This window comes from Nycticebus coucang, chromosome 7, assembly GCF_027406575.1.
Source record: "Nycticebus coucang isolate mNycCou1 chromosome 7, mNycCou1.pri, whole genome shotgun sequence".
NCBI lineage: Eukaryota > Metazoa > Chordata > Mammalia > Primates > Lorisidae > Nycticebus > Nycticebus coucang.
Genome location: NC_069786.1, coordinates 137,209,244 through 137,236,603, shown reverse-complemented (window position 1 = coordinate 137,236,603; position 27,360 = coordinate 137,209,244). Strand labels below are relative to the sequence as shown.

General features: G+C 44.4%; 2 protein-coding genes across 18 annotated transcripts in view; both read right to left on the bottom strand.

Moving 5' to 3' along the window:
* The window catches only part of FARP2 (FERM, ARH/RhoGEF and pleckstrin domain protein 2), a 141,216-nt gene extending 124,498 nt beyond the window's left edge, over window positions 1–16,718 (bottom strand). For 8 of the 11 annotated variants that reach the window (XR_008381222.1, XM_053597220.1, XM_053597223.1 and 5 more), the window contains exons 1-3: window positions 16,616–16,708; window positions 15,450–15,517; window positions 3,797–4,005 (exon numbers count right to left, since the gene is read on the bottom strand). Coding sequence is in view for 9 of the 11 variants with exons in the window: in XM_053597220.1 (XP_053453195.1) it covers window positions 3,797–3,979 (183 nt within the window). In the remaining 2 variants the exon portion in view is untranslated. The other 3 variants (XM_053597222.1, XM_053597221.1, XM_053597228.1) reach the window with 3 other exon arrangements.
* A 2,225-nt stretch (window positions 16,719–18,943) lies between these two features.
* The window catches only part of SEPTIN2 (septin 2), a 40,686-nt gene continuing 32,269 nt past the window's right edge, over window positions 18,944–27,360 (bottom strand). For 3 of the 7 annotated variants that reach the window (XM_053597247.1, XM_053597245.1, XM_053597246.1), the window contains 5 exons: window positions 27,072–27,173; window positions 26,514–26,659; window positions 25,155–25,238; window positions 24,026–24,083; window positions 18,944–22,734 (listed from right to left, as the gene is read on the bottom strand). In XM_053597247.1, the coding sequence (XP_053453222.1) occupies window positions 22,633–22,734; window positions 24,026–24,083; window positions 25,155–25,238; window positions 26,514–26,659; window positions 27,072–27,173 (492 nt within the window). In that variant the 3' untranslated portion in view covers window positions 18,944–22,632. The remainder of the gene's footprint in view (window positions 22,735–24,025; window positions 24,084–25,154; window positions 25,239–26,513; window positions 26,660–27,071; window positions 27,174–27,360) is intronic. The other 4 variants (XM_053597249.1, XM_053597248.1, XM_053597250.1 and 1 more) reach the window with 4 other exon arrangements.

The window sequence follows — 27,360 nt, the reverse complement described above, 5'->3', positions numbered from 1 at the left end:
GTAACCTTCCACCACATCTCGATTTATTAACCAGTCACCTGAAAACAACTCCTCATATCCTCACCTTACTGGATACCAACCAGCTCAGACTGAAAAAGCCAAAGAGTTCCTGCAGACACCACTCCTGTACCCCAGTCCCCTCCTCCTCCCATTCTCTTTACTGGCAGCCCATGCAACCCCTCCCACTGCAGGAAGTGGTCAAAGAGATCATCATGCCCATCATCCCACCTCCTTATGATAGACAAAAAAGACTGGGATGATAGGATCAAACCCCACCCAAATAGGGTGGACCTGCCTAAAACAATCAACTCCCTACCCTCTCCCACCTAAGAAAGGTAAATAGGTCAACACCCTTCCCTACCCCACCAGATGTCCCACCTGGGAAAGGTAAATGGACCAACCCCCACCCTTAGAATAGATGTCCAAGCAAGTAAAGGCAACGTCCTGACCCCCACCTTTCTGACCTTTAAAAGCCCCATTTGCCATTACCCACATGTGGATTTCTTCCTGGTTGCCACCACAGGTGGAATAAAGCCATTTTAATTGAAAAAAAAAAAAATCACTAAAAGTAACAGAGTCTCACTTTATCACTCTCGGGTAGAGTGCCATGACGTCACACGGCTCACAGCAACCTCCAACTCCTGGGCTTAGTGATTCTCTTGCCTCAGCCTCCTGAGCAGCTGGGACTACAGGCGCCCGCCACAACGTCTGGCTATTTTTTGGTTGCAGTTTGGCCAAGGCCGGGTTTGAACCCGCTACCCTTGGTATACGGGGCCGGCGCCCTACTCACTGAGCCACAGGCACCACTCTAAAAGTAATTTTTAAGCGAAGGATTATATCTTATTTATGACTAAATAATAAATGCGTGCTGTTTTTCTTCTGGGTTGTAGTTTTAATTGACAAAGACTATTAAGTTGGACAAAAAAAAAAAACAACACTACAAAAGCAGGTGGCACCTGTAACTCAATGGGTAGGGCACCGGACACATATACTGGACATATACACCAAGGCTAGTGGGTTCGAACCTAGCCCGAGCCTGCTAAAACAACAATGACAATGACAACTGCAAAAAAAAAAAAAAAATAGCTAGGCATTGTGGTGGGCACCTATAGTCCCAGCTACTTGGGAGGCTGAGGCAAGAGAATCACTTAAGCTCAAGAGTTAGAGGTTGCTGTGAGCTGTGACGCCACATCACTCTACTGAGGGTAACGGCTTGAGACTCTGTCTCAAAAAAAAAAAAATACTCCAAAGTAAACCCTGAAGAGCGTAACTCTTTTATTTTTATTTTTCTTTCAAAATTTCAAATCTGTTACATGCCTAGACTACAACAAATGTGTTTACTATAGGATGGCTACATGGTAGAAATTCTTCTAAACACTTGATTGAGAAAGGTTTGGGAGCCCAGTTGAATTCCCAGACCTGCAACCCATTTCCTACAGGAGAGTCATCCAAGAGTTGGTGAGAAACAGCGACCAACTGCTAGTTCTCCAGGGTTCAACGATGGCCCAGCTCCTGCAGCCATGCAGCCCCTCCCACCGCAGGAGGTTGGAGGATAGGTCCTACTGTTTTAGTTACCACTGTCCTGAGGAAGTCTTTCACTTACTCCTTAGAAAAGAGCTTAAGAAAAGCCTTTAGGGTCCCCTGAGTTCTAAAGGTCACTGACCCCAGCCACCAAGCTGTGCCTGGTTCACTGTTCCCATCAGCTCCCCTGCTGCCTCCTGGCCACCAGGCTCCCCCTTCCCGTCCCCGTGCAGTGCACTCTGCAGTCGAGCAGGGCCAGGGCCTGCACAGCCCTGCCTACATCTCGATAATCCTCTTATTTTCTGTGCAGCATCATGACTCCTCAATAGAAATCCCTAAGCACAAATAAACCTCCTGCTTGGGTTTAACTTCATTCTCTTGTCATCACTTTTGTGACATTAAGAGCAAGAAAAGTGACCGGCCTGGTGGCTCATGCCTGTAATCCCAGCACTCTAGGAGGCTGAGTTGAGAGTAGTGCTAGAGCTAAGGAGTTTGAGACCAGTCTGAGCAAAAGTGAGACTCCATCTCTACAAAAAGTAGAAAAACTAGCCGGGCGCAATGGCTCAAGCCTGTCATCCCAGCTACTCGAGAGGCTGAGGCTAACAATCACTTGAGCCCAAGAATTTGAGGTTGCTGTGAGCTATGACACCACGGCACTCTGCCCAGGCTGATAAAGTGACAAACAAACAACAACAAAAATAATAAGAGCAAGAAAAGCTTCTAAAGGTATTACTTTAAACCAATTTAAAAAATAGAGAAAAAGATAACGTATTTGTATATTACATACAAAAATAAATAATTTCTAAAGAGAACATTCATTCTTTTCTTATAGAAATAAGCTAGGAAAAAGAAAGAAATAAAAAGAACATTCAGGCTTGGTGCCCATAACTCAGTGGTTAGGGCACCAGCCACATACACAGGGGCTGGCGGGTTCATACCCAGCCCAGGCCTACTAAACAACAACGACAACTGCAACAACAACAATAAAATAGCCATGCATTGTGGCAGGCACTTGTAGTCCCAACTACTTGGCAGGCTGAGGCAAGAGGATCACTTGAGCTCAAGAGTTTGAGGTTGCTGTGAGCTATGACGAGGGCAACATAGAGAGACTCTGTCTCAAAAAAAAAAAAAAGGGCTCGGGATTTGTAGCACAGTAGTTACATACCAAGGGTGACAGGTTCTAACCCAGCCCTGGGCCAACTAAACAACTGCAACAAAAAATAGCTGGGCACTGTGGTGGGCGCCTGTAGTCCCACCTACTTGGGAGGCTGAAGTAAGAGAATCGCTTAAGCCCAAGAGTTTGAGGTTGCTGTGAGCCGTGATGGCACAGCACTCTACTGAGGACAATACAATGAGACTCAATGAGACAATACAATGAGACTCTCAAAAAAAACAAAACAAAATAACAAAAAAAAACAACATTCATTCCAACTATTTAGAGAAACAGAAAAAAATGTTTCCTTTTCTTTTTTTCTTTTTGAGACAGAGTCTCACTTTGTCACCCTCGATACAGTGTCGTGGCATCACAGCTCATAGCAACCTCTAATTCTTGGGCTTAAGTGATTCTCTTGCCTCAGCCTCCCAAGTAGCTGGGACTATAGGCACCTGCCACAACACCCGGCTATTTTTTTGTTGTAGTTGTCATTGTTGTTTAGCAGGCCTGGGCTGGGTTCGAAGCTACCAGCCCGGTGTATGTGGCTGGTACCCTAACCACTGAGCTATGGGCGCCGAGCCAGGAAATTTTCAAAATAGAAATTGTATCACTGTTGACCTAGAAAAGTAAGTTGTATGCACTCTACACAATACCTCCTGAAGGCCAGACTCTTTGCGCGGTGTCTACTCAATCCACATCTCAGGTACCTGAGAAGGAGAAACTGTAATCATCCCCTCCCACAGGCAAGAAACCTGACATACACTAGACACCACACAGACTAAGTGGTATCCATTCCTCCAGTCGGCCAGGCACCCAGGAGGCCACACTAGGAAGTTCTGGGTATAAGCCACCTGGCTTCAGCCTGCCTCTCCTGTAGTCCTCATTACAAACAAAGTGAAAAGACTGAATTGAATCAGAATTTTAAATGTAAGACAGAAGAGCACTATTTTCTGAACTAAAAGAAAACTCGGATTCTCTCCAAGGATTTTATCCTTTTACTGAAACCACGGTTGGTCAACTTGACAAATATGTAAAGACTAACCAGGGAAATGGAATTTGGTATGTAATACTCAACTTCTAGAAAAGGTAAGGGAATATGCCTCCTCAAACCATGCTTCCTACCTCAATGTCAAATATTTCCACAGTGTTGTCCAGCAGCTTCACTCTGGTGTGCACGTGCTTCTCCTGCACTCGAGGTGGGAGAGCCTGCCCAGGCTCTAGGGTGCTGACTCCCACGGGGGTCTGGGTGCTCAAGCGTGTCCCTGCAGCCTGCAGGGCTCTGTATGTCCCTTCTATTTCCCCCATGCTTCACCAGCTAAGATGAAGAAACACTGAAATGAAAACCACGAAGGAATTATCACATAACGTGGATATTAAAACCATGTTTAGAAAAGAACTACCAGGTACACAAGAACTCTGTACTATTTTTCCAACTTTTGTGAGTCTTAAATTACCTCAAAATAAAGAGTTACAAAAAGATTATTTTCTCACACGTTTAGGTAGAACACAAAATAACAAATGCCATCCTCAGTAAATGATATTCCTGGGTGCTCTATGAACGACAATCAAGTGAGATCACCACCACTCACCTGCCAAAGGCAAGAGGGCCCGGCGGCTGCTGCGCCTCTCTGGCTGTCTAGTCCTCCACCAGCCCCACAGCGCACTGTTGCCTCAACATGTGTCAAGGAATGCACAACAAGGTCTGATGTATCCATGCGAACATCTTGCCCCTCCAACAGTTTCCTGAGTAGAAGGACACGATGTGGCAAAAGACGCCAAGACAAGTAGATGAAGACAGCCAGGCTTGATGCTGTCAAGTTTTCTGATTGGTGTCTCAAAAGGGTGGAGGAGGTGTCACTGGTAGTTCAGAAGGTAATTTCAGGTATGGTACTGAATTGCAGCCCGGAGGAGGAGAAGAGGACCACACACTTGGCATATGAAGGCACTTCCTTATCCTAAGCCTCACAACAGCGCCCTGTCACCACCCACAGTCAACCCCAACAGACAACAACGCCGAGGGTCCAGGAGGGTCAAATACTGACCAAGCCCAAGGAGAAACTCCCATCGTTTTCAATCCTCCTTGTGGTGCCAAGAGAAATATCTTTTTTTTTTTTTTTAATTGAGCCAGAGTCTCACTTTGTCACGGTCAATAGAATGACAAAGTGCCAAAGTGCTATGATGCTGGCATCACAGCTCACAGCAACCTCAAACTCTTGGGCTCAAGTGATTCTCTTGCCTCAGCCTCCCAAGTAGCTGGGACTACAGGGACCCACCACAATGCCTGGCTATTTTTTTTGTTGTTGTTTAGCAGGCCTGGGTTGGGTTCGAACCCACCAGCCCCAGAGCATGTGGCCGGCACCCTAACCACTGAGCTATGGGCGCCCCCAGGAAAAGATCTTTGTTTGCAAGCTATTAAATCTAACAAGACTAATATCTTTATTTTTTTATTTTTTAACATTCAAGTTGGGTATTTTATTTTAAATAAATTTTTTTGTGTATATTTGAGGTTTGCAACACGATGTTATAGGATACATTTACGTATGCATTAAAAATGACAGGAAAATGTCTCCTTTTTGTTTTTAAGAAAGAGCAGGTTAAGTTTCAGCTAGAATCTAATAATACTGGCTTGTTTTTAATTATATTTATAATTACCTACTATTTATGGCAGTTTTCCTTCTTAAATGTCTCATTTATGTTTGAAAGTCAATTAAGGGCGGCGCCTATGGCTCAGTCGGTAAGGCGCCGGCCCCATATACCGAGGGTGGCGGGTTCAAACCTGGCCCCAGCCAAACTGTAACCAAAAAATAGCCGGGCGTTGTGGCGGGTGCCTGTAGTCCCAGCTACTCGGGAGGCTGAGACAAGAGAATCGCTTAAGCCCAGGAGGTGGAGGTTGCTATGAGCTGTGTGAGGCCACAGCATTTTACCCAGGGCCATAAAGTGAGACTCTGTCTCTACAAAAAAAAAAAAGAAAGTCAAAAAATATATTTAATAGAAAAACACAGTATGGCAAAAGATACCGTGAAACTGGTAGAGGTGAGACCCATTGCCACAAGTTTATTCAACAAAGAACTCTGCAGTGCTGCTGCATTTTATCTCACTCAATCACCCTCAGAGTATTGGCTAGGGCTCAGCGACTGTTGCTCAAGTGGCTAAGCCACATACACTTGCGTTAGCAGGTTCAAATCCAGCCCAGGACTGCCAAACAACAATGGCTGCAAACAAAAATGGCCGGGCATTGTGGCGGGCGCCTATAGTCCCAGCTATTTGAGAGGTGGAGGCAGGAGAATCGATTGAGCCCAGGAGTTGGAGTTGGAGGTTGCTGTGAGCTGTGATGCCACAGCACTCTACCCAGGCTCTGTCTCAAAAATAAATAAATAAATAAATAAAGGAGAATTAACCTGGCTGGACAGGATGAAATCTCAGCACTTTGGGAAGCCCAGGCAGGAGGGGGGGCTTGAGCCCAGAAGGTGGAGACACTATTAAGCAGTGTGGGGTGCACACCTGGAGTCCTAGCTGCACAGAAGGCTAAAGTAAGAGGATTACTAGAGCTCAGGAGTTATAATCACACTACTCCCCTCCAGCCTAGGCAACAGAGAAAGGCCCTGTCTCTAGGGAAAAATAAAAAAAAAAGAATTAATCTCACTAAATTCCTAGACCATTCTTTTGCTTGTCAACTTAATTCCTCTAAGTATCCTGGCCCTTTTCTCTTTTTCATGCTTATTTTGTTATCAAGATAACCAACTCAAGAACCTTTTATGTCTTGAGTTAAGTTCAAATATCTTATCAGTAACTTAATTGCCAAGCACCTCCTTCCTACCACACAAAGACTAACTGTTTCGTGTGGACAGTTTCCACACAGGCCAAGGTATCTAACAAGAAAGCACAACATGGGCGGTGTCTGTGGCTCAGTGGGTAGGGCACCAGCGCCACATACCGAGGGTGGTGGGTTCGAACCTGACCCCGGCCAGCTAAAACAGCAATGACAACTACAACAAAAAAAGTTGGGCATTGTCGCGGGCGCCTATAGTCCCAGCTACTCGGGAGGCTGAGGCACGAGAATCGCTTAAGCCCAAGAGTTGGAGGTTGCTGTGAGCTGTGACATTACGCACTCTACTGAGGGTGATAAAGTGAGACTCTGCTTCAAAAAAACAAAAAACAAAACAAAACAAAAAAAAAAAAGAAGCACAAGATACAAAAGACAAGATCCCCAGGAAAAGCATAATGGGAGCAGGATGAGGGAGTGATGAGGCCCAGCACAATTCTGGGCAATTCTCCCACAGGGTTCTCAAATAGAGCCACCTCCAAGGCTGGCAAGCAGACCACTCCTCTTAGAGACCATCCGTCATTCAAGCCATACACGCAGCTCAGGTGAGCAGTCACCTCTCTGTCATCTTCATAGGTCTCTCCCAAGCCTGCATGCTCCTTGAGGGCAGGGAACTAAATTCCTATTGTAAATGTTTGCTAAATACGTGCTTAAAGTCATTTGGCCGCAAAGAAAACCAGTTGTCTTCTCAAGCAATGCACAGATGGCAGTCACAGAAGACTCTGAGCACATGTACTTTATACAAGCACCATTTTCACAACACTAATACCAAACATGAGACGTGGGAGGTTTTCATAATCATGAATACAGCTTTTTCATTTCAATTCTACAAACTTTTTATCTTTAATTATTAGGAATGCATTTGTTGTCTATATTTATGAAGTATACAAGATATTTTGAAATAACCATACAATGTGTAGGACCAGATCAGAGTGACTGGGCTGCCATCATCTCAAACGTTTGTCATTTCTTTGTGTTAGGAACATTCCAAGTTCACTTCTCTATTTATTTAAAACATACAATAAATTATTGTTAACTAAAGCTGACCTGCTGTGCTTCTGAGCACTGGGTTTCATTCCTTCTAACTGTATCTTTGTACCCATTAACCGACCCTCTCTATCACCCCTCACTCCCCTTCCTGGCCTCTGGTAACCATCATTCTGCTCTCTACCTCCCAGAGATTGACTTTTTAGCTTCTGCATTTGAGTGAGAACAAGCGATTATCTGTCTTTCTACAAACTTTTATTTATTGAGTAGTTAATGCAAATGTTAGGGCATGTGGATGAAGAAGGCTTCCACCTTTAAGGTATCTGCAGTGTGAAAAGAGACAAGAATACAAATTAATCATCTATGAGTTCTTAGCTGACAAATAATGAACCACCAAGAGCGGGCTCTTCTGAAACAAGGCAGAGGACACTATTAATACTTTAGTCACCAGAGTGATTCTTTCCCTTAAGACTACAATTCTGAAAACATATGTAGTATAACCAAAGTATAGTTTTAGAAGTCATTTCTCTTATTTATTCTACTATATAATTCTCATTGTTTTCTTAATAATTTTTTTTTTTTTGAGACAGAGTCTCACTTTGTCACCCTTAGTAGAGTTCCATGGTGTCACAGCTCACAGCAACCTCAAACTTTTTGGCTCAAGCAATTCTCTTGCCTCAGCCTCTGAGCAGCTGTGACTACAGGCACCCAACACAATGCCCAGCTATTTTTTAGAGATGGGGTCCTGCTCTTGCTCAGGTTGGCCTCAAACCTGTGAGCTCAGGTGACCCACCCGCACTGGCCTCCCAGAGTGCTGACATGACAGGCATGAGCCACTGTGCCTGGCCTATTTATCTATTTTCTTCTTTTTTTTTGGCCGGGGCTGGGTTTGAACCCGCCACCTCTGGCATATGGGACCAGCGCCCTACTCCTTGAGCCACAGGCGCGGCTATTTATCTATTTTCTTTTTTTTTGTAGAGACAGAGTCTCACTGAACCACCCTTGGGTAGAGTGCCATGACGTCACACAGCTCACAGCAACCTCCAGCTCTTGGGCTTACACGATTCTCTTGCCTCAGCCTCCCAAGCAGCTGGGACTACAGGCGCCCGCCACAATGCCCAGCTATTTTTTTTGTGGCAGTTTGGCCGGGGCTGGGTTTGAACCCGCCACCCTCGGCATATGGGGCCGGCGCCCTACTCACTGAGACACAGGCGCCGCCCCTATTTATCTATTTTCTTGACACAGAGTCTTACTCTGGTGACCTGAATAGAATGCCGTGGCACATTTTCTTGACACAGAGTCTTACTCTGGTCCCTGAATAGAATGCCGTGGCACAGCTCACAGCAACCTCAAGCTCCTGGGTTTAAGACTTTAACTTTTTTAAAGTTTAAGACTTTAATACTAAGTTTACATAAGCCTGAAAAGTAAAGACCTTAGCAGAAAATTGATAGGTGACCCCAATCCAGTGAATGTCTATAGATTTCTTTCACAATCAGCATCACTGGGCATCTCCTGCAGAAACAGCAGGCTGCTCCCTCAGTATCATTTGCCACTACCTAATGATGAGGAAAAAAATAAAAGGAAAAATGTATGTGCTGAATTTGCTTTACATAAATTATGACTAACAAAAATTACCTTTGTTTTGGGCGGCGCCTGTGGCTCAGTGGGTAGGGCGTGGGCCCCACATACCGCGGGTGGCAGGTTCAAACCCCGCCCCAGCCAAAAAGCAACAAAAAAATAGCCAGGGGTTGTGGCGGGAGCCTGTAGTCCCAGCTACTCAGGAGGCTGAGGCAAGAGAATCACCTAAACCCAGGAGTTGGAGGTTGCTGTGAGCTGTGTGATGCCACAGCATTCTACCGAGGGTGACAAAGTTAAGACTCTGTCTCTACAAAACAAAAAACAAAAATAATTACCTTTGTTTTGCTTTGGGTGGGTGATAATAAGTAAATATTAAAGAGGCACGCTAGACCGGACACATTACAGGACTACCCGGAAGCCTGGCTCAGTCTCTGCCCACATCTGCACTCCTGCCAGAGACTGCCCAGAAACCCAGGGAGAGCACCAGTGCAAAGAACCAGGTATCTACGGGGGCTCAAGCTTATTTTCCCATCTTCTTTCCATGTGAATGAGATGCTTTGCAGTCTTCAGTCCTAAAATATTTCTGGAGGCTGGATACAATTTCCGCGGGACATTTATTGTTGCCTATTACAAACTCAGCTTCTATGGATATGTTCTCATTTAATAATAATAAAAAAACTCTGTGACATATCATTTTCATTTTCAAGTTGGAAAATTTGCCGGGAGTGGTGGCTCACTCCTGTAATCCCAGCACTCTGGGAGGCCAAGGTGGGTGGACTGCATGATCTCGGGAGTTTCAGACAAACCTGAGCCAGAGCAAGACCCCCGTCTCTAAAAATAGCTGGGCGTTGTGGCAGATGCCTGTAGTCCCAGCTACTCGGGAGCTGAGGCAGGAGGATCATGTGAGCTATAATGCCACAGCACTCTACCCAGGGCGACAAAGTGAGACTCTGTCTCCAAAAGAAAAAAAAAAAGTTGGAAAATTCAGCTCAAAAGTCTGCCAAGGCTTTGGGTGTTAATGACAGTGTAGGTTATTAACAAATAACACCATTTTGCTGAGGGTGCTAGTAGTGAGGATGCTGCGGGGGCAGAGGATATATGGGAAATCTCTTTACTTTCTACTCAATTTTGCTGTAAACCTGAAACTTCTTTTAAAAATCTACTGGAAAAAAAAAAAAAAAAAAAGACCTACTGGGCGGCGCCTGTGGCTCAGTGAGTGGGGCGCCAGCCCCATATGCCAAGGTTGGTGGGTTCAAACCCGGCCCCGGCCAAACTGCAACAACAAAAAAATAGCCGGGCGTTGTGGCGGGCGCCTGTAGTCCCAGCTGCACGGGAGGCTGAGGCAAGAGAATCGCGTAAGCCCAAGAGCTGGAGGTTGCTGTGAGCCGTGTGACGCCACGGCACTCTACCGAGGGCGGTACAGTGAGACTCTGTCTCTACAAAAAAAAAAAAAAAGACCTACTAAAGAACATGTATGTCAGAAGAGACAGAGCTCTGAGTCTGCCACCAAGACTCTTCTTCTGCTGGAAAATTAGCATGTGGATCCCTGGATAACTAGTCTACTACAGGCTGTCCACCTATACACTACTCAGTAAAGGGAGTTGGCTAAAGTCTCCAATTTTTATACAATAAAAAATTACCATCTTTAAAACATTTATGGTTGTCTTTTTTAGGAGAATCAAACAAATTGACCAACTAGAGGAAGCAGAACATGACACTTCTCATTCTGACTACACTTGTCTAAAAGGCCTGAAACCAACTCAAGTATTAAGAATGGTATTTCACTGCTGGAACTCAGGTTACATTATCGCTTTACTAGCAACAGATAGATCCTTTTCTATTTCCTTTCTAAGCATGACTGATTTTTGTTTGACTTTTTATAATAAACAACTAAGCAATTTAGTCAATGTGAGAAAGCTGGGGGCTCAACCAGTAGATGAGAAACAACTGGCTGGGAAGGTGGTAAGCAGGGAGGTAGGGGTTACATCTGTGCCCCTCCCCAGAATATGGCTGCACAAACACATACCTCCTCCCTAGAATACCACTTCACTATTGCAAGGCAATGACTTAAACATCAGAGAAACCACATTTGGCATCAGAAGCTTGGGGAGAAGAGTGCCACCGCACACACTGGCCCAGCAGGTACTTCAGGTTGGCTGTATTAGCTGCATAAAGATGAATAAAGAGGAACCAAAGGCAGGCAACACCTCCCTCAAGCACCAGGAAGGGCAGAGGTCCACTCAAGAGCTTCTGGAGTTGGAAGGGCAGGACACTGACACAGAAAGGTGACTACCAAGCTGTGATTCACAAAAACCAAATAGGAAGGCAGGCACTCGGAAGAGGAAGGAAGCAGCGGCCACCACCAGGGACGGCAGAAATCACAGGCAGCACACCTGGCTCCACCCCCAGCTCTGCCATTAATAAATGCCAGAACTCTATCACTCCCAGCCCCAATTTTTTCATCTGGAAAATGGCAGAGGAACTACAGATCTTTTTCAACTGTAAGAATCCATGTGTAAACTGAAACGTGTTCTTTTTTGTTGTTCTAGTTGTTACTGTTGTTTGGCAGGCCCTGGACCCGGTTCAAACCCGCCAGCTCTGGTGTATGTGGCTGGCGCCCTAGCCGCTGAGCTATAGATGCCAAGCAAGAAGATGTGTTCTTTTTTTTTTTTTTTTCCCTGCAGTTTATGGCCAGGCTGGGTTTGAACCTGCCACCTCCGGTATATGGGGCCGGCGTCCTACTCCTTTGAGCCACAGGTGCCGCCCAGAAGATGTGTTCTTTATTCCAACTAATTTATACTGTTTAGCAAAAAATCAAATATACTTCATAAAATCACATTGTCACAGCCCTCCTACCTTAGCACACACAATAGTGGCTAAATCTCCACAAAAGAAGAAAGATCACTTTCAGACAAATTCAACACCACAGTACACACAGGTATTATTGTTCCAAAGAGATTTGTTTGTACACAGCCGATATTTGCAAACATTTCAATTTTACTTTTACTCCCTAGATTTTCTTTTAATTGCCTGAATGCTAACCAGATGCCAGTATTTCCTTTAGAAAGACTATATTTTATAGTTTCTACAACGAGGTATTCTGGTTTTATGTTAAACAAAATTCTATAAACTGAAGAATAAGTTTTAAGAGCTGAAATGAATCTGGATAACTGACAGATTCTCAACACTTTTTTGGGGGGGATAGTATGAAGCTGCCCAGTATAACATCAAAATCTTCATAGAAAAAAGTAAGAAGATCTCTGTATTCTGCTTTGGTATGGCTCTAAATAAAAGCATGTACATGGCGGCACCTGTGGCTCAGTGGGTAGGACACTGGCCCCATATACTGAGAGTGGTGGGTTCGAACCCAACCCCGGCCAAACTGCAACAAAAAATAGCTGGGCATTGTGGTGGGTACCTATAGTCCCAGCTAGTCGGGAGGCTGAGGCAAGAGAATCGCCAGGAGTTGGAGGTTGCTGTGAGCTGTGTGACGCCACGGACTCTACTAAGGGCGATAAAGTGAGACTGTCTCTATAAAAAAAAAAAAAAAACAAGTACAAAACCAGGTGCATGGCATCCTAACTTTCATTAAAAGAGAAATATAAACATATGTATAAAAAACAGCAATAGAAGGATAAACCAAAAACTAACGAAAATAGTTATCTATGGTGGAGGAAGGGAAAGAGGCGGAAACGACAATGTTGGAAACTACTTTTAGTGTACTGTGCTTAACAGTTACCTGAGAGCTTCATAAATGTTTTTACATAATTAGAAAGCAAAATTAAATCAATGTTTTAGAAAAGCCTGGGATTCTCAGGGGCACAGTGGGTAAGGGGAACAGTATAGCAGGAGGAGCTGGGAAGGATGAGAGGCTAAGTGGGGCTGGGCCAAGATATCCAGGGGAGGTGAGAGGTGGCTGCCTGAGTTGGGCTATGAGGGCTTTCATGGGCCAACTAGATGGAATCCCACACCAAAGCAGGTTTTGCAACTGAGATGTGACATGCGAAGGATGGGCTGGGGAAGGGAGAGACAAGACAAAGCAGGATTCATCACTGTATCATCATCATTACATCCTATAACATACAGGGCCTTTCTGCTTCTGAATTTTAAAATGGTTATAAACTAAACATTAATTTAGGAGGAAATAATCCCATGACTCCAAAACAGTGATTTGCAACTGGAATGCCATGAGAAGATCTTAGATATGCTGTGAAGAATTTTAAAGATCATTAATTAATTTTTGAAAGAAATTCAAAGCACAGTAAGTGTGTGTGTATATGTGTGTGTGTGTGTGTGTATATATATATATATATTTCCCGCCCCCTGCCCCCGGGACAGCGTTTCACTATGCCACTCTCAGTAGAGTGGCGTGGCATCACAGAAACCTCTAACTCTTGGGCTTAAGCAATTCTCTTGCTTCAGCCTCCCAGTTGCTGGGACTACAGGTGCTAACCACAACGCCTGGCTATTTTTTGTTGTTGTTGTTGCAGTTGTCATTGTTTAGCAGGCCTGGGCCAGTTTTGAACCCGCCAGCTTTGGTGTATATGGCTGGTGCCGTAACCACTGTGCTACAGATACCTAGTTCTTTTTTCGCTTTTTGGTTTGTTTTTTTTTTGCAGTTTTTGGCCAGGGCCAGGTTCAAACCTGCCACCTCCAGTATATAGGGCCGGCGCCCTACTCCTTGAGCCTCAGATGCCACCCAATTTTTTTATAAATCAACATAATTTCAGTGCGCTGCAAAAGTTTAACTGTAGGATAAAAAAGTGTGCTGTGAGATAAAAAAGGTTGAAAAACATTGCTTCGGCCGGTGCCCATATCTCAGTGGTTAGGGTGCCAGCCACCAACACCAAGACAGGCAGGTTCGAAACTGGCCCGGGCCTGCTAAACAATAATGACAACTGCAACAAAAAAATAGCCGGGTGTTGTGAAGGGTGCTTGTAGTCCCAGCTTCTCAGGAGGTTGAAGCAAGAGAGTTGCTTAAAGAGTTAGAGGTTGCTGTGAGCTGTGACGCCACAGCACTCTACTGAGGGTAACAGTGAGACTGCCTCAAAAAACAAAAACAGAAGAACACTGCTCTAAAATAAAACCACTTGCATCATGGTAACCCCCCACCCGGATCCTCTCTATGTCCTCACATATTTCCCCAACACTATAATTGCTGTGTACGTACCATTTTGCCTTTTCAGTTAAGGCATATTTCTACGGATCAAAACTGTTCAAATTTCTCTTGGAGGGGAAGATGGCAAAGGGCCTGCCACAGTGTGTTTACCTACTGCAGTGCTCTACCACACTGTCACAACAAGGTTTGTTTACCAGGTTATTTGTTCTCAAAAGTAGGAATCCAAATATCAAAACCTTTATCAATACACTACTAGTTGCCCTCCAAAAGGATTAGATCAATTTAATGAATCAGCACCAACACAGACGCTCCCCAGGAAACCAACCAACACCAGGCTTTATCATACTGTTTGTAGGACCCTTAACTCCCAGATCGCCAGGTAAAACCCCAGCATAGACAAATACACTAGGAACAACCCTGCACACTCCCATCTCAGAGAACAGGACTGGAGTCGCCTTGGCTCAGCCCCCAGCATGACAGCAGGGTCCTGTCCACATGCCTGGCACTATAACACTGAGTAAGTCCACAAGCTGATATGAAAATGGGTGAAGGGAAAACTAGAACAAAAGTTTAAAGGATAAGCAGTAATAAGAAAGATCTGATACTGTCTGAATGTAGAAGAGGAATTGATATGACTAGAAGCAGGGGTGTTTGGAAAGAAAGGAAGGAACAGAATTCCTTGGGCCAAGGATTTAAATGGGCTTGTGTGGAATTGCTCCAGCATTGACTTTTTTGTTTTGGCAATCCAGTTCAAATCTTTCCCTCCCAACAGCATGACCTTGCTTAAATGTTGCCTAATTATTTCTCTACTGTTTTTTGTGACTATCCAGGGTTGACTAGTTCTACTGTCTATTCAGATTATTCTTCGGCCTGATAATAATAAGTGCTAACATTTAGCAAGTACTTACTAACAGGCTTACTATGAGACAGTTAAATTTTATTTATTTATTTATTTATTTTGAGACAGAGCCTCAAGCTGTTGCCCTGGGTAGAGTGCCCTGGCACTGGAGCTCACAGCAACCTCCAACTCCTGGGCTCAAGCAATTCTCCTGCCTCCACCTCCCAAGTAGCTAGGACTACAGGCACCTGCCACAACGCCCAGCTATTTTTTGGTTGCAGCCGTCATTGTTGTTTGGTGGCTGGGCTGGATTTGAACCTGCCAGCTCAGGTGTATGTGGCTGGCTCCTTAGGGGCTTGAGCCACAGGCGCTGAGCAGAGACAGTTAAATTTTAAACCCATTTTATGGAGGCAGAGATAAATGAATATACCTTTTATCAACTTCCTCTTTGGGAAAGGACTGGGTACAGAAGGAGCCTGGAAGTCTGCTGACAGTCCCCTGTGTAAATGACAGCAAACTTCTTCAGTTCAGAAAACTGCATCATCAGTATCTAGTTTACTAATAGCGAGCCACATAATGAAAACACAGAGCACAGCAAGGGCACACAAATATGATGGGTGGCTGGCTTTGCAATACCCCAAGGTGTAACCCTAAACTACCCATTCCAGTTTCCCCAACCTTTTTCTCTACTTTATATGATTTTAATTATATTTGGGCTACTGTCAAAAGCTCCTCCGTGCCTCCTCCTCACCCGAACTGTCTGCTGCCATGTCTCTGGCACTGAGAAAATCTGTGCACCTGTTTCGGTGCATTCCCCACAGGAGCAGCACTCACCCCAGGCGCCTGGCGCAGTCACATTTCCAAGGCGGTCTAGGCAAACACACTTCATGGGGGGGAATCTAGAGGGAGAACTCGCACTTCAAAGACTCAGGCCTGGGCGTTACCTGCCCTTCCTTGACACTGTGCACTGACACTGTTTCCCTCAATGATGCCCTACTTTAATTTCTGTTTTTTTACGGGCATTAGCTGCACAGGAAATGTCACTGGGGTTTCCGCCTCAGCAGGAATGGACATATCGCTTACAGCTCGGGGGTGAGAGGGCCACATTCTGCCTCCCAGTTCGCGCGGGCTTCCCTGTCGGGCTTCCCCGCGGCTGAGGACTGTTGCTAGACTCTGAGCGCCGTGAAAACACCCGGCACAGGGTCCACAGGGAGGCACGGTTTGAGGAAAGGCCAAGAGGAGCAAACGCAGCTCAGACATGGTCTCTGAGCTTCCACCTGCGGCTCTTGGGGGTCTCCCCGAGGAACCCCTAACCACACCAGGGTGCCCGCACCAGGAGCACACGCGGGACGCTTCCGCCCCGCCCGCTCCCCGGGGCAAGCTCCCCACTGACTCGCACTCCTCTCACCCGGACCAGACTGGGAGCTGCCGCCGCCTCACAAAGGCCTTCCAAGGCCGGACGCCGACTTTCTCTGGTGGGCCGCGGCCTCCGCGCCTGCCCGGCCCTAGCCTCGGGCCTCTGGCTTCACCGCCCCACTGGAGAGGCCCAGCCCAGCCTCTCGCGCCCCGGCCGTGGCCCGCCGCGTCCTCACCTACCTTGCCCGGCCCTCGCCGCCTCCAGAAGCCACCCACCGGCCCGCTCCTCGCGCCGCCGCCGTCCCCTCCCGACTGCCCCGGGCCTCCCCCACGCCGCGCGCCCGCCCAGGACCCCGCCCCCCCGCGGACGCATCTCCGATTGGCCTGTGGGGTGCCGGGGCGGGGCCTCGTCGGCACGCCTCTTGGAAGCGCCACACCGAATTCTGATTGGTGATCCACCGAGAAAAGGCAGGCGAAGGGGGCCGATGGTGTCGAATGCGAATCCAAGCAGAGCGACGGCACGCCGGGCGGGGCCTGGGCACGCCGGACGGGGCCTGGGCACGCCGGATGGGGTTCTGGGTGTGGCCCTCCTAGTTCCCGCTCTTTTTGTGAGGCCCGGGGTCGCCATCCTCATTGTCCCCGACCCATCGTACCCCTCCTAGGGTTATCAGGACCGTGGCTTACGGGACCTAGAACCACCGAAGGGTCGCACAGGGGTGTCTGCGTCAGAGACAGGCAGTCCCCCTGTAGCCTCCGGACTCCCGCCCCAGAATGGAAACGAGGCAAGATTCTCTTGCCTCGCCCTTCCGAGTAGCTGGGACTACAGGCGCCCGCCACAAGGTTAGAGGTCAGATATCCCGGGGTTTCCGGGACACTCACACTCAGCCGCGAAAGTCCTTGCCTTTAGGTACATTGGACTCTTACGGGTACTTCAAGACCCCCGCCCAACATGCCCTCTGGGCCAGACCCCGGCAAACGCCGTCCTTGCGCGGCTGTCGAGGGGTTAAATCCCGGAACGACCCCACCGTGCCCTCGCCCGACTTCTCCGAGGTGATGTAGCCTCCAGGACGAAGGCCGAGCCTTCTGAGCTTCCCAAAAACCCAGGTGGGAAGAACGTTGGTCCAGAGGAACCTCGTTTCCCTCGAGGCCTCTTCGGTGTGTGGGGTCCTGGCGGGATCGCGGAGATCGGCTCGGCCCGGCCCCCAACGACGCCCCACCAGCCTCAGAGCGGTCGGGACCCGGCGTGTGTGTACCGAGCGCGCCGTGGTGAGAGCCGGGCGCTGCGCCAGGAGCTGCGGGGTGCGGTGGAGTTTGGTGGGCACAGGACAGGGCACAGTAGGGGCCCAGAGGTCTGGGAATGGGGGCGTCCTGCCACCCAGATTAGGTTTCAAGTCCCGTTTTCACTTTTCCCTAATGAAGTTGTAGGGCTTTCCTTTTTCTGATGGCGTCACAGCTCACAGCAACCTCAAACTCTTGGGCTTAAGATTCTCTTGCCTCAGCCTTCTGAGTAGCTGGGACTACAGGTGCCCGCAACAACACCCGGCTTTTTAGTTGCAGTTGTCATTGTTTAGCAGGCCCCGGGTAGGTTTGAACCCTCCAACTTCGGTGCATGTGGCTGGCGCCGTAACCACTGTGCTATGGGTGCTGAGCCGGACTTTACTATTTCTTCTTAGATATATTACAATTATTCATTTATATTTCCAGGTTTCTCATAGTTGTTGCTACTGTGAATGACATCTTTCCCCACTACACTTTCTAATAGTAAGGAGGTGTCACTTACCTCTTAGTGCCATTTTTTACTAGATGGCCTTGCACTTTCTAAGTAGGTGACCTCATCGCCTACAAGTAACTTATTTACAATTTTTACCTCATTTGGGCTGGGATCTCCAATATGTACAAAGTTTTTCAGCACTTATGCTACTGATGGAAAAAGTTCTGATTTTTAATCTTTATTCTGTTATTTGAGATAGGGTCTTGCTGTCACCCAGACTGGAGTTCAGAAGCCCAGTCGCAGCTCAAGTGATCCTGCTATACACCTCAGCCTCCTGAATAGCTGGGAGTACAGACATAGGCTACCACATCTAGTTCATTTTAAATTTGTTGTAGAAACAGGGTATTGCTACGTTGCCCAGGCTGGTCTAGAATTCCTGGCCTCAAACCTCCACCTGGATGGCATTATAGGCATAAGCCACTGCACCCAGCCTCTTCCTGATTTTATTTTTTTGAGGCAGTCTCACTTTGTTGCCCTCGTTAGAATGCCGTGGCGTTATACTCCACAGCAACCTCCAACTCCTGGGCTCAAGTGATCCTCTTGCCTCAGCCTCCTGAGTAGCTGGGACTACAGACACCTCCCCCCAACAATGCCCTGTTAGTTTTTAGAGATGGGGTTTTGCTTTTGCTTAGACTGGTCTTGAACTCCTGACCTCAAGCAATCCACTTGTCTCAGGCTCCTGGAGTACTTAAGATTTGCAGTCATGAGTCACTGCACCCAGCAGTCTTCCTGATTTTTAATAGAAAACCTCACACTTTCCCCTTGTGAAAGAACCAGTAAGATAAGTACTCATTTGGTATCTAAACAATAGTGCTTTATTGATAAAAAGTTAGTTTAAATGGTACAAAATTGCTGTGTAAAATAAGTGTTTTCAAAATACATTTCTAAAGGTAGAGATTATCTTGTAGTAAAAGCAAAAATTTTCTATTAGCAAAAGCATTTAGATTTGAATAGCAAAACAAAAAGGGGTTTAGAAGTGTTGAAGTGTGTGCCCTCCCACCCTAACAGTCAGGCGACACCTTTCCCCACACAGTCCTTTTAGTCAAACATACACAGGATATACATCAATTACTTGCAAATGCTTTTTGTTTTAATAGCTTTTTCCAGTAAAGTTACTGAATATAAAAAAACTCAAACTGTGCAATACTTTTTCTTGGGGAAAAAAACCTCACACAAAGCCCGGCACACAGCACAATGATGTTTACCAGTGGAGGGTAAGCAGGGTAGTATGCCTTCAGGACTCAAGATTACTTGACCATTTCATTTTTATCTTTTTTTCTGGCCAAAACAAAAAACCCTGTCTCATCCTCAGATTAAGCATTTTCTCCCCTTCAGTTCCTCATATTGCAGTGAAATGAAAATATTGAACCATACCTGCTCTGTATATAACTGTTGTGTCCTTTCATCTGGCTTAGAATTTCCCAATGTAATAATGATAAAAGTGTGCCAGAGGGGTTCACAGGAGGAAAAGGCAGGAAGGGTAAGGGTCAAGGCACAATGCACAGAAAACCAACCAGATGTGGCTTCAAGTATGCACAGCCTGTTGACCTACCTACCCTACAGGTGTGAAATGCCTTTCATTTTTACATGGCATATAGAGAAATTGTATTACACAAAATAACAATGGTTGAAAATAAATGAGACAGCCTGCACATAAAAAATAAAAATAAAAAAAAAAAGACTGCTATTTTTCTCCCATCAGAAAAATATTCAAAAGTAAATAGTTAACGGAAACCCAAATCAGGAAAACATGGTAGGCACTTGGGCTTCATGGAGATCTTAGAGCAAAACACTGTTCAGTGACAGGCCTGGGGTTCACGGGCACATTAGCCAAAGGACCCCCACAGCTGAAGAGGGTCTTCTAAGACCCAGTTACAGAAAATACACTAAAGTACAGTATAAAATATAAAAAAGGTTGGTTTCAAAACTGGTCAATTGCTAATTTTCCTTAAAAATATTTTTTAATTTAGTTGAGTAAAAATAGTTTACTGACTCCCATTGTGTAGGTAAGAACTTTAGTTGCAATATGAAAACTAGAGCTCATAGCTGCTTTCATTTTTCTCTGTAGCACAGTATAACCAGTACTAGTACAGAACACTACAAAAACTGGCTTGTGATGACTTCTCTGCATAGTGGTTTAAAAAAATGACCTAGATCAAGACTTCTTAAAATACAACTGTAAAAGCCTGTTTTAAAGAAGCTATGTAAGTATTAATACATATCTCATTAGATGATTCTATTATGTTTTATTTGGTTAACAGATAAATGATAACAGTATTGTATTATAGCAGCTGAACTGGTTTTTTAAGTATTGTGCACAGACATAAGAGCAAAGAACTGAAGTGTGCACAGGGTGCAACTTGGCAAGCAGATGGCCCTGCCCCTGGTCAGCACATCTTTCTGCATCTCCAGGCACATGCCTCTCCCAGTCAGAAACATTCTGGGTAAATCTGAATTGTCTAGATATAAATCAAGAGTGCTCATTAAAAATTAGCTAGTTAGGTCAGCTAAATAAAGAAATTCCACATTAACTGTACATGTTGACTGATTCTTAGAAATCAATTCTAACATTAGAATTAAGGAAAAAGTAAAAAGCGAAGTTAACCTCAAAACATAAAGTGAAACAGCAATGAAATACAAATACTAAAAGCATTTCATAAAAAAAAAAAAACCACTAAAAGTTTAAAAAAAACAAAAATTAAATTCTCAGGCACAGGTTCTGTGAAACATTGGTGGGCACCATTCCAACAAGCTCATGAAACGGGCAGCAATGTTACCATCTGGAATGTTTTCTTTTTTTTTTTTATCCAGGAGAGTATTTTCTAGAAAAACAAAACGAAGCACATTTAAGTGGGAGTGACAGTTTGCTGCCGTGGTCATAGACAGCACTACTTTCCTCTTTAACAGACAGTGTAGTTAACAGCAAAAGGTTGGGTTTATATGATCCCAACATTAACTGGGTCAAAAGCACCATTCAGGAAGCTCTTGAAAACCGGAAGTACACGAAAGCAAGGGTACGTAGAAATAAAAATTTTATGTCTCTAAAGTGAAATTTTCATAATTCCCTAAACATTTTGAAACTGAAGGAAAGTGAGCAAACATCACTCCCTCTTGCCTCAAATAACTCCCACCCCAAAGAGGTTCTGTTTGTTTCCACTGCACCATCATTTCTCGGGTCAGGTGCCATTTACAACTTGCTTCAGCAGCATTGTCCGGTTCTGGAGATGTCATTTAACTAGTACACAACTGTGCACAAATGATTTTCAGCTCTTGCAGCAGCATCCATTTCCTTACTGGTAAAGGGTGAACCCAGCACGTTATCTTCAGGACTATTCCTAGTTTTCAATGTGAGAATGAAGAAAGTAAAGTGACCAATGTGGGCCCAGGTGGGGGTTATATGTATGTTCCCTTTACAAAAACTTACTAAACTGTACACAGGTATTTTTGTGTCCTTCCAGACACTGTATTTTACAATGAACACCTTTCCCAATAAAGCTACATAGGAGTTTGGTGACCAATGCCCTGCATGTCACACCATATCCATTTTTAACCATTTGTCCACCTGTGGACCCCGTGCCTTCTGTCTAATTTACCTTGTCATGTGTCAGCTAAGCTTCAAGTCACCTCCATGTTTTCATCAACACACTCATACTCCATAAGGAGGTGCCTGAATTGCAGTGGAGAACGTCTACCTAATTCCCAGCTTTTCCTCCCTCCATCACTGCCAACTCACACTCACTTTCAAGCTCTAATCATGACTTGTGTGACCTTTTATTTGCCTTCAACCCCAGCTCCATAATGGCTGCTCTGTCCTTTGGACTCTTAGGTCTTTATCTGACTTTATCTTTCATCTATTTTCCTCTGGGAGGTAAGGGGACTCACACCTAGACGGGTCTGCATACCAACTCCTCCAAGCGACACAACACAGGGAGTAAGCATTTGCCTTTTCCTGGTCCTGAGCTCTTGGCATTGGCAGCTTCTGTGGAAGCAGGGAGGCTGGTGTACACCAGGCCAGACACAGCAGCACGCACTGTCTCAAGGAGCTGGGAGTCAGCGTCTGGCCAAGCAGACCCTCACTGCACAGGGCACCACCCTTCCCCTTCATGGCATCTGTACTTTTATCTGGATCAACTACTTAAATCACTTCTTTATTCCCTTTAACAAAATGTTTTCAGCATTAACAAATTTCCAATTGTAAGACTAAAATATTTTAATATATAATTTTTCTCCTAGTGTTGATCATGTTTATAAGCTTAGAAAATATGAAAAATCTTTACTAGAAAGTAGGTGGCAAAGTACTGGCTTCTGCTTTTTAGGAGTAGTTCCTTTTCCTTTAAGGGTAGTAATGTTAGTTAATAACAGAGGTTCAAAAATGCAAAACATTGATAAGATTTAAGTCAGAAGAGCCTGTCATTATACACAAGTTGACATGATAATATCCGTTATTAACAACTGCCTGGTCTTCTACTAACATGTGCGTGTCACCTCACACGTGGTGCCCGAGCGCCCCGCTGTCGCCATCCCCGCCCTGCATCTGCGCCTGCATCTGTGCCTGCATCCTCGCGATCATCTCCTGCATGCGGCGGAGCTGCACAGAGATACCACACGTTACCTGTGTTCACAGTCTGCTGTCTCAACATTATTTATGCATCTTCCGTGATTCCTACAATCTTAACTTTTTATGCTTTCCTAAAACATGACAAAGAATTAATATACTAGGAATTTTTATAAATCGATAAAAGGACCAACAACTCAATAGAAAACCAGGTAAATGCTAAGAATATGCGATTTCAGTATGAAAGAAATTCTCAGAAAATGAAGCAGTGATCAAAGAAAAGGAGATTTTTTTTAAACCTAAAATGTGGGAAAAGACTGCTGATGTTCAATGGGAATGTGGAGTAAAGGAGAATGGGAACAATTCAGGTTTTCTGGTCCTAACGATGGGAATAGTGAATGTTTCTCCATTTTCATTCATGCCGATTTTTATCATTATGGTTTGTTTGGAACAGCCTCCAGGAAAACGCTGTAAAACATTCACCCAAATTTTCTCAGGTAACTCTGAGGTTATGTTTTTAACATTAAAATATGTGATCTATTAATTTGACCAAAGACATATTTTCTTTTTGTTTACAAAAGGCTGGCCCATTATATTATTTACCAAATAATCATTTTGCATTCCACAATTCTATCAGCTCTAAATGCCACCTTTATAACAGAGCACGTTTTTGTATTTCTGATCTACATCTTGGTGTCTGCCTAATCAGCCCATAGGCCTTTGGTACATGGTGTGAGCTCAGGAGTTCCAGACCAACCTGAGCAAGAGCGAGACCCATCTATACTAAAAATAGACAAAAAAAAAAAAAAACTAGACAGGTGTTATGGCAGGCGCCTGTAGTCCCAGCTACTTGTGAGGCTAAGGCTAGAGGATCACTAAAGCCCAAAAGTTTAGGTTGCTGTGAGCTATGATGTCACAGCACTCTACCCAAGGTGACAAAGTAAGACCGTCTCAAAAAACAAAAATGTTTTTAATAGCATTTTCTAATTTCTTTCCCCATATATTAGTAAGTCCTACACCTTTCTCCTTAAATTTTTGCCAATGGTTGCGAATGGCAGGTCATTATATTTTTAAACTGATTATCATCTATGTATGGGGTACATTACAAAATTCTGTTCCCACGTTGTGTTTAGCTAAATATATAAAGTATTATGTATATTATATGTATATAGGTATATATGTAGTAATAAAATAGATTAGCTACATGTAATATAATTCCACTCAAAACATTAAGGGAAGAAAACTATTATAAGCTAATTACAGTTAATATTATTGGATGTAAACTGAACAACTTTAGTAAAAAGAATGGCTCTTTTCTACTGACCTCAGCTTCCTTTTCCAGCAAGATCTGGTCTTTATTCATGTCCTCACTCTCCACTTTCCTAAGAGTTGAAAGAAATTGCAACTGTAACATTGTGACAAATATAGTAGTTATTTGTAATTACAGACACCCAAAGAAAAATTCTACTTTAGAATGCTGAGAAACATATCTGTTTAAAATTATATTCATTATTTTTCAAATTAAAGATATGATAAATAAAAAGGAAACAGAATGATGAAAAAAGGACTAAATATGAAATGGAAAAATTAAAGAGTCTTTTCTTACTCTAAACTGAGGTGATAAAACCTCTATCTTTAGCCACTTAAAAAACAACAGCATTGTGGAAGAACATCCTGTAATACAGTGTGAGAGGGAGCAGGCAGAGGACCCCAGATGGTTGGCTGACACACCAGCTCCCCAGAGCTTGGTGGGCCCTATTTACAGGGCCCTGGCTGTTGTGCTCCTGGAGAGTGCAGTTTTCTTGCTGGTTCCCAAATCAATAACACAGTAAATCACACTTCAGTGTGCACCTCATAGGTATACATAAATATACCACATTGTCAAAATGTGGATATTTTAATGAACTCTAATATAGAAAAATTTCAATAAATGATACATATTACTTATTTGTTCATTAAATTCTAGTCTAAGGAGAGATGTGTTTTTTACCAGGCACAAAATCATAAGTCAGGTCATAAAAAAAGACCTTATATAAAACACAACAGAATGGGAAAGAAGAAGAGGTAAGGGTGGCTACGGGAGTTTGCGGGGATCTGCGGGGGCAGAGCCATTGCTCTAATGGCCATCGCTGCTCAGAAGCCACTCCCTGTGCTCACCCAGTGTCTTAGTGATGAACAAGTTTGACTTCACTCACAGACCGTGATGCTTCTGCAGAAATACCCAATACAAGTCTCCAGCCTTTTCATCTAAAGCTGTTTTATGTGGACATTATTAAATCCATCTTTTTGTTATAAGGCTTAAAAAGAATAATGTGATTAAATTAGCAGCAATGATTGTTGAATAGAGAACCAAACTGTGCTGCTTATGGCCAAGAAAGCTGAGCAGGACACACAGAGGAGGAGGGACAACATGACTTGGGTGACGCAGTACAGAGTAGGGACAACATGACAACCTGCCGCCTCTCTTGAGCCTCTCCGAACGGAAGTTTTCATAGTGAAGGTCCTGGGTCACCTCCTGCAGGTCCTGCATGTGAGTTCTGGAAGAGGGTCCATCACAGTGGTCACAAGCACATGCCATTTCCATGGAAAACACTGACCAAATATATGCCTGATAGACACAACTAAAAGTTACTTAGTAAATGGTGCACAGGGTTACTGGGATTTCAGGGTGAAGAGTGTGGCTGCAGAAGCATCTACTAAGGCCCAGCTCTCCCTGTGACCACCATGAACACCCCACCTCCAGGTGTGTTTTAGTCCTTCTCACTGGAAACATTCGCACCACCAATCCCTGCAGGAGGCCACCCCCACTGTAGGGGGGCTGACAGACTGTGTCCAAAATAGACACACTTCTCTAAAAAAATGTTATGGAAATGTGAAATCCAAACATCCCTGACTTCTTAAGCTTAAAATTTATATATTACTCTCGTATGAAAAACAGCTGGCTTGCTCAGGCTGTGGAGAAGACCATAAAGACAAAGACTAATACTCTGGATCCAAGAGAAACAGGACTTTAAAGCTTTTACTCATTTTATCGAACACTCACGCTTGTTAAATTGCCCAGCTTATTCAAATACTTAAGAACTCAAGAATGGGCAAACAATACATTCCTGTTGGTAAAGGTCAGCTCACACTCTACTTCAAGAAACACTAATGAGTGCAATATAATTTCTTACATGAATATTATGCTTGATACAGCTTGGATGGTAACATCTTACAGATTTTGATTCACTAAAAATTGCTAAACTGAGATACGGATGGCATGCACAGCAATTTTCAGTTAATCAAAATATTAATTTATATCAGATAATATCTATTATTTTTATCTATATTCTTTGAGGTATTTATTTCAAGCAATACTCTTTCAGCCTTTTTATTCTGAAGTAACAACAATGCATGCAGGTTTCTATATATAAAATTATTTTTTAAAGAAAAAAATGTCTATTTTCACATTCAGGTCTGTTATAATTGCCAAAAAATAAAAGGAACAGAACAGTCTCCAGGCTCAGTGGGGCCATCCTTGAGGCCCAGGTTGATGCATATGGGCACTGCAGCACCCTGTCTCCTCACCAGAACACACTACAGGTCTAGCCTCCTGTCAGCTTCAAAGACACAAGCAGGAAGGAGAAGTACTAAGCCAAAGGCTATAGAAGGAAGAGGCCAGTTCAGCAGTGCTCAGGGAGCCTTGGGTGAGAAGGTGCTGTAGACACACCACGCTTCTGCAGGCTGTGCAGTAGTGGAGGACATGTCACCCCACATATGAAGCACCACTCCCATGCCAAGCTCTGTCAGAGGGAACACACTGAGTGTCTCACATGAGCATCGTCCTCAGCTTCAGAAAGTCGTTATGCTCTGGGTTCTCTACCTCCACGACACCCCAAGGGTAGAGACGGCCTCTGACCTTCTTCCCTTTAGCTTCAATCAACTGATTGGACCCAACCACGGAGAAAGGGATACTGGCCTGGAAAGAGACAGACAGAGTAGCCAGGCTCCATGCAGAGCCTCAGTGTCCACTGCAAATACAAGAACATTAGCACAGACTTAGCATGTTGCTACTTACTACAAAATGGAACTGGAAAGCTGGGATATGCAACATTTTTCTTGGACGTGTTGAGTATTTTCCACGAGACAAATTATATAAAAACAAATTAAACCTGCAATTTCCTAAAGGATCTGAAATTTCCAAGCCTTAGAAAATAGCTATGTCAAAACATATGGTAAGCAAAAATACTACTATAACTGAATCTATCTGAGACATTCTCTCTGAGGCCAAGCCTTCTAGGATATGGCCCTCTGCCTACTCTTTCATTGTAAATGCACAGAAAACAGGAAATAGGAGACATTTACACTGTGTACTGGAAGCCAGTTTTTACCTTGAGAAGTCTAGTCTGCTCTTTAAAGTCTTCATCTTCATCTGATTCTGCATCGGGTAAGTGATAGATTTTGATGTTATGTTCTTCAATTTCATCCAGAATCTGAAAGAATAACAAAACCAAGATCAACTTTAGCAAGTTCTATATTATTTTAGTCAAATCTAACTCATAATATTAAAAATATATCAGAATCTGAGTTCAAGAGCAGCCTGACCAAGAGTGAAACCCTATCTTTGCTACAAATAGAAAAACTAGCCAGGTGTTGTGACAGGTGCCTATAGTCCCAATT